Source organism: Lolium rigidum, chromosome 3 (assembly GCF_022539505.1).
Source record: "Lolium rigidum isolate FL_2022 chromosome 3, APGP_CSIRO_Lrig_0.1, whole genome shotgun sequence".
NCBI classification, from domain to species: Eukaryota; Viridiplantae; Streptophyta; class Magnoliopsida; order Poales; family Poaceae; genus Lolium; species Lolium rigidum.
The window spans coordinates 153,114,562-153,122,086 of NC_061510.1; the positions used below are offsets into that span (position 1 = coordinate 153,114,562).

Sequence of the window (7,525 nt, forward strand, 5' to 3'; positions counted from 1 at the left end):
TGGTTTATCCAAGGGTAATTCTATTGTTTACTTTACACACATTGCTTAATGCGACAGTCTATTGCTTGCAACTTTATACTGGAAGGGGTGCGGACGCTAACTTGAAGGTGAATTATTAGTCATAGACGCAGTTGGATTACGGTCTATGTATTATGTTGTGATGCCCAATACCAAATCTCATAGTAATCAGCTTGTCATGTATGGTCGATATTCTGTCAATTGCCCAGCTGTAATTTGTTCACCCAACATGCTATTTCTTTATGGAGAGACACCTCTAGTGAAGTTTGGACCCCGGTCCTATTTCCTTTACTGATAAATTCAACTGCAAGCATGTTCTGTTTACTTTCTGCTAACATCTATTTCCATTCGATAAGTCTAATCCTTTGTGTTCAGCAAATCGGTGAGATTGATAACCTCACTGTAAGTTGGGGCAAAGTACTTTGGTTGTGTTGTGTGCAGGTTCCACGTTGTTGCTGACGCCGGTAGTGCGCCCTCCCACTAGTTAGCCAGCAACACCTTTCAGAAGTCACGCATTTCTCCTACTGGTCGATTAAACCTTGGTTTCGTACTGAGTGATGTGCTCATCACACCTTCCTCTTGGGGTTCCCCTACAGCGTGTCTGCGTACGACGAGCACACGCCATCAGCGTCCTGACCAGGGACGATACAATCGGAGGAGTGTAGGGCTCGGTAAACATACCCTGTGGCGAAGTTGGTAGATGGGCCGACAACAACAGTACGAACGTCAGGCGACGTGGTGAGGGAGATTCGAGAGAGGCAAGCACGTACAAACTCCATCTCCCCAGAGGACGCCGCAGACACTCGGTGAACAAGTGGGATCTCCACAACCCCACTCTCCATGGCATCAGCGATGGTGGTGAGTGGACAAAGACAATGAGAGAAGGTCGCCGGGAGGGTAACCGACAGAGGGCCCAACGAGGTCCAAGCATCGTGCCAGAGCGAGATGGAGCGTCCATCACGGGGCTCAACCCTCGTAATGGAACGGCACAGGGGGATAAGTGACTGAAAGCACTTCCTTGCGGGGGGTGGCCACCTTGGGGCGGCCACCGAGATAACCGCGCTTCACCCACCTGGTCCACGGAGAGTCCCGCCCCGTGAACAAATCATGCAACGCTTTTAGCAAGTGTCACTTGTTTTGAAGGCCAAGGTCAATAATACCGAGCTCGCCTTTAGATCGTAGCCGACACACATAGTCCCAAGCAACCTGGCAATCGCCTCGAGAACATTTCTGTTTTTCTTTCCAAAAGATTGCTCTCCGGGGCATGTCCATCTTCGCGAGCCTCCCTTTAGGGATCGGCATAACGGACATGGTGAACGACGGGAGAGCAGACGGCACAGCTGTAGTGAGAGTAAGATGGCCGCCAATGGGGAGCAGTGACATACACCAGCCATGAATGCGTTTGGAGATCTTGACAAACAGGAATTCCAGCGCCGCAACATGGAGCTTGTGGTCCAAGAGCGGCAATCCAAGTTATGTCTGAGGAAAGGACGAGACGGGCAGCCGAGAATTCCCGCAAGTTCTGAGGCCAGCACCGGAGACACCGCCAACAGGCACGAAGGTAATTGTTGTGGAAGTTGATGTGCATGCCAGTGGCTTGCGAGACGAGGTCAATAATCTTGAGGAGGCGGCGGTTATGTGAGTGCTCGGCTCTCAAAATCAGCAAGGTGACATCCGCGTACTGGATCACAGGGCACGGGAGGTCGTCGACAAGGGGTGCAATAGACGGTCAGCATCCCCCTCCATGGCAATGAGGTAGGGAAGCAAGTCAGCGACGGTCAAGTACAAGTATGGGAAGAGCGGATCACCTTGGTGCAACCCGTTCTTGCAAGAAATGCATCTACCGGGAACCCCATTGAGTAGAATGGCGATCCGCCCAGTGTTAAGAGTAGAAGAAATCCAGGACCCAATGCATATAGGAAGTTGTCGACGATATTCCACCCCTTGAAAAATCCCGACTGCTCAAAGGAAATGAGGCGCTCGATGAAGTGTTGGAGCCTCGTCGTGAAGATCCGAGTGACAAGCTTCATAACGCAGTTCTGGAGTGAGATGGGGCGAAAGCCACCGGCAGTGAGCACATCGTCCTTTTTCGAAATCAAGGAAATAAACGCTCGTTTAAGCCCGTCGAGGGAGGCAACCCCATCGTAGAAGTCAAAGGAAATCCATGAGATCCGGACTGACAATGTCTTACAAATAGGGATCCTGACGTGAGATCATTTTCGAATCACGTCCGACAGGAGTAGGTCGGGAGTGTTTTTTCTTCCTTGCAATCTCATCATGTGGTAGTACTCTCGTGCACAGCTCTCCGGCCTGCTCGAAATCACCGCAAGGACAGCACACACACTTGAAAACGGAAATCTTGAGTTGCGTTTCTGTGACAATTACGGGTGCTGTTCTGGGAAAGTGCAGCCACGCAAGTAAATGACATTTAGGTCACTGAGTTTTGTGTGCACGTCAGTAACTAAAATGTTTTGGATGACCCAGAGAAAAACACCCACAAGAGTGTTGTCTAATCCAGAAGAGGTAAGAAATACGGTCAGGCGAGACCATTCATGACGGCGATAAGATAGTTGCTGTGCTAAATCAACATCAATTACTATCACTACTGTACTAATACAGCAATGCAGGCATGCAGCCGATTTCTGGCGGTTCGCAAATTGCCCCTATCTAGGCTGGACGTGGGGCAGGACATGGACCTGACGCTGCCTTCTGTCGTGGTCAGAATTGAAGGTTCAAAACACCACAACAAAGATCAGATGATCGATTCGGCTTTGTCAGTCGGCACGACTTCACAGAGTCTGCTTGACAAAGAGAGTACCTCATCGTCAGAATCTGTGGTCCGTCTACAACAACGAGCTCTTGGTGCCCATAAGTTAAAGAAACAAGGCAAACAATTTCACCGTAGAGTACAGTAATCACAGCTTGCATGCTAGTTATGTGAAAAGTGCGGACGGCATCCCACAACAGATTGCCAATAGCTGAATTTGGAAGTCTGAACCACCATGGATTCAGTGGGTGGATGTAAATGGACTCTGCTTAATTTTTGGATAAAGGGTAAAATATTAATATCAAGAAGTACCAAGTACTCTGCCGAACCGTTTTTTTCTTAGCTCTGCCGAGCGTAAGGCTGTCTAGGGTCACATGTTGTGCTAGGCCGTAGGTCCCCGTAGCAGGAGGGGATGAGAGCCGACCACCGGCATCCCCCGAGCAGGCGCTATGTGCCAACTTCCTCTGTCCATGGCAGGAGAACAGAGGAGAGGGAAACAAGGAAAGCGGCTATGGTTTTGTCGTGCCGCCCTATAGGAGAGTATTCTGCACGAGACCAACGATATAGTTGGTTGAGTCTAGATTAATATATTTATTTATATGGACAAAACATATCGAGGCTTCGAATCGCCTCCCTCTGGCTGCGGTATGAGGAAACCAAGCCTTCCAATCCATGGGCCCTCCCTACTGCTCCTTTGCCCTCAGAGTTAATGAGAATTGGCAACATATCAACAACTATATTAAACAGAGTACGAGATAATGGATCTTCTTGCCACGAACCCTTTCTTGCTTGACAATAATGATCAACACTTTATAAAGAAAAAATAACTGAATGCATGCTTAAAGTGATCTTTGTCTTTTTATCAACTCGATGATGTATTACCTACAAGCGTTTGTGTGACGTCTATTGCCAATATTTGTAACAATATGGGGCTTCTAAATTTATTCGCTCCATCCTAAGAGTGCGTTCCAGTGTTATCGGACTCGATAGGTGAATATGAATAAGTAAACGGACTAATATAAAATGGATTGTGTAAATGAAAGTTTATTTGTAAATAAGGGAAGAAATGGGAGAGTGATTTTTTTGCCGATTAGAGCTGTTGTGTTCTTCATTCTCTATTCGAAACCCTAACTCGTGTAAACATGCAAATATATTGACATCTATTTGGTAAAGACACTCATATCATATTCTGGACACTAGCAACACTGCAATTAAATACAAATATATTCAACTTTATGACATTTAGTAATGACTTTTTGGCAACTTGTACACCATTTTTAATATATCATTTTCCAAAATTGCAATCCGCTATAACTTGTTAGGATGACATGAAAACCACCCAGAGTTGTTTTATTGACATACAGAAATTGTCACACGATTACATTGTGGGTGTAAGACTGGATATACTCTTTATTGACATGTAGAAACTTAAATCCATATAATCATATATAAACTCATACGTCAAGTGGACTTAAAATTACAGGAAGACCGAACTTAGGCTGAAGGGATAATTTATCTGCAGGTGCATGGACATACTTTGGTGAAAGAGTAAAGGAGAACTTCTGCACGATCATTGCCAGCATCGACTTGGCTTCCAACATTGCAAAATTTTGACCGATGCATGATCTTGGACCTATAGAGAATCCTATATGAGCATGTGGGATCTTTGCTGCTTTTGTAATCCCATTCTCAAACCTCATCGGATCAAACTCACTTGCTCTGTCACCCCAGACCTCCTTGTCTCGGTGCAGTATTGGGATAGGAATGACAATTTCATTGTCTTTACGTAAGTTGAGACTTCCTAGTTTGATATCAGAGATAGGTCTTCTCAGCATTGAAATAAGAGGGCAATACAGTCTCAGTGCCTCAAGGAGCACCATTGTCATCTGCAATGCCAATCCCCAGTGTTAGGTTGTCAGATATGACACAAATTTGTATTCAGATGTAACTATAATTAGATGTAAATATATTCAGATATGACACTAAGATAAATATTTATTCAGATGTAACTATAATTAGAAAAGTTATGGCGCCTACTTAAAATATGATGAAGTTGCTGACACTTGCAAGAATTAAAGATGGACAATTATGGAATCCATGAAAGAGTAGGTAGGTTCAGTCTTACCTCTTTTAATTTACTAAGCATTTCTGCACTAGGATTTTCCTTCCCACATTCTCTCCGAACCTCCTCTCTTACCCGCTGCTGCCACTCTGGATACACACTTAGCAAGAAGATCGTCCAAGTAAGTAGATGTGATGTGGTTTCATGCCCTGCAAAGAAGAATGTCTTGCATTCATCTATGATCTCATCGATACTAAGAATCAGTTTGTCGTGCTCCTCCCCTTGTTCTTTTGCGAAGCAAGCCTCAAGCATCAGTCCCAACAGATCATCTCCAAATCCGCTTTCCTTCGATGCTACTCGGCATTGTATCATCTCAGATAGCGTGTTCCGAAGCTTCTTTTGTAGCATCCACTTGCGTATGTTCCTTTTAGTAGGGAGATATCTGAAAATATTTACATAGTAAAAGACCCATAATTATTGTATATGCAGAATGTTACTATTGCGATATGAACTGATTTACTTGAATCCTGGTATCTGCACATCGAGGAAGGTTGCCACCATGATGGCCTGAAGTTCTTTCTGTGCGTGAAATACTTCTTTGCCCTCCCTGTAGCTACTTCCAAAAGCAGTACGAGATATAACATCTGCTGTCAACTCTTGAAATTGGTTGCTCAACTCAACTTCTATCTCTCTGTTCTTGTTATTGGCAGCCTGGTCTTCCCACTTCTTGATCAAACATTCAGCACAACTAACCATTGTTCTTGTCATCATCTGTAGGTTAGGATCCTTTTTTAGATTTTTGCAAGTAAGCGAGCGTATGGCTTGGAGTTGGAACTGAATTTTGAATTATAGGCATTTACCTTAAGCTTGTCCATGGAGAAAGCTGGATTCACCACTCTGCGGTGCCGCACCCAATCTGCGCCTTCCACCATTACGAGCCCTTTGCCGAACATTGCCAGAAAAGTCGGATGTGCATCATTTTTCATGAAATGTCCAGATTTGTTTGCGAGAATCTGCTTAACCAGCTCGTAATTGTAGATGCAAATTCGAGGTTTTGGACCGAACCAGTACAGAAATGGCCCTCCTAGTAACATTACAAATAGAAAAATTACTATTCGGTGAAAGGAGTCGAGTATGGAGGTACTATGGGCTTAGACATGTGTTCATCATATACTGCAGGACTTGACCACCCGGTACTGTTAGAACATCGTTACCTTTATTGCAAAAATGGGAGTAATTTACTAGGCCTATTTTTTCCTGTTATTTATTCTGATTGTGCAAAAAAAATCATAGTTATTTATAATCTGCTACTCTATCACATTTAAACCTGCAGAATGTCATAAAAATATGATGACCATTTGTGCCCTTCACAAAACAACAAAAACATCAGGGTGTATTTTGAAATTTTATTTTTGCGCATGCGACAGATAGATATATTTCTTTCTGATAGAAACTGGATGCTCATATATTAACACCACGGGCCAATAAATTGGGTCTTCCAAAAGTATATTTTTTGTTGAAATTTTGCAGGTTCATATGTTAACATACACTTCATCCATTGCATTTTTCCTGTAGTTACGAAAACTTTTCAGGGTGCCTCAAAACGACACAAGAACACATGCCTTTAAGAGTGTAAAAATGTCCTGCTAATTAACAAGCAGTATCTTTTGGTATATCAGACATCGTCCCTTCGACCAAGGTAATACTTAAAACCAGACACACTGTTATTTCTTATCACCTTTGGTTAATGAGAAACCATACCGTACTGATCCTTCCATTTCACAAAGTGCGGCAGTGCCCTCTTGAGGTAGTCGTGGTCGTGCACGTCCAGCTCCACGCCGTCCGCCTCCGCCTTCATCCTCCGGATGTCCTCGTTGGAGCCCCTCAGGTACCTGTACGGAGGCCCACGGACGCCTTGCTCATGGAACATCCTGACCGCCGCGCGAGGCCGCCACAGCAGGCGCACCACGGCATAGCTCCACAGCCGCGACACGGCCAGCGCCAGGAGCGCGGCGGCGAGTGCCGCGGGAAGAACGGCGAACGACATTGACGACGGCGGCGATCCGGCCCCTTTGTGAGCTAGCCAGCTGCAGAGTGGTGCTTGATTGGGATCGTGGAAGGGGTGGTGTGGCTAGCTAAATAGGCTTGGAGGCTGGTTTGTTAAGACGGAGAGGGACTCTTAAAGCCGTTCGTGCCGCTCTCGATAATATCGATTCAATTCATACGAATCGTGGAAAATTGTTGACATGTTGTTTTCCAAAGAGTGAATTACATTCACGTCTCTAATTTCGTCGTCCCCGCTCCCGAACATTTCAAAATTGCCATTTCAGTTTCTTGCTCTGCTATTTGAGGCAAACCGACACACATAGACATGGTAGGCCACGCATCACCAAGCGCTTTTAAAGGGTAACCTTAAGCTTCCACATAATAAAATTCCTATAGAAAACATTGTTTGCATTCGCCATATCTTGGTATATATGGACTTAACCAGAAACACCCTAGACGCATGAAGGTTCCACTTAAAAACATCAGGTACATGAGAATGATTAACGTTCATCAATCACTAAACCAAGTACATGGAGAGAAGTCGCCCATTTATCACCAGATAGAGCAGGGCGAGAACAATCATTCAAAGTCGTTAAAATTAAACCATCAACAACTGTGGCATGTTCCTGTTT

The 7,525-nt window shown here is 44.9% G+C and overlaps 1 protein-coding gene across 1 annotated transcript; it reads right to left on the reverse strand.

Annotated features, from left to right (window-relative positions):
* Positions 1-4,167: 4,167 nt before the first annotated feature.
* On the reverse strand, positions 4,168-6,894 carry LOC124698442 (cytochrome P450 709B2-like). The gene is made up of 5 exons (XM_047230929.1): positions 6,609-6,894; positions 5,708-5,931; positions 5,368-5,618; positions 4,911-5,289; positions 4,168-4,671 (listed from the first exon to the last, which is right to left on the reverse strand). Exons 1-5 carry the CDS (start codon positions 6,892-6,894, stop codon positions 4,240-4,242), a joined length of 1,572 nt encoding a protein of 523 aa, XP_047086885.1. The 3' UTR covers positions 4,168-4,239.
* Positions 6,895-7,525: the final 631 nt, after the last annotated feature.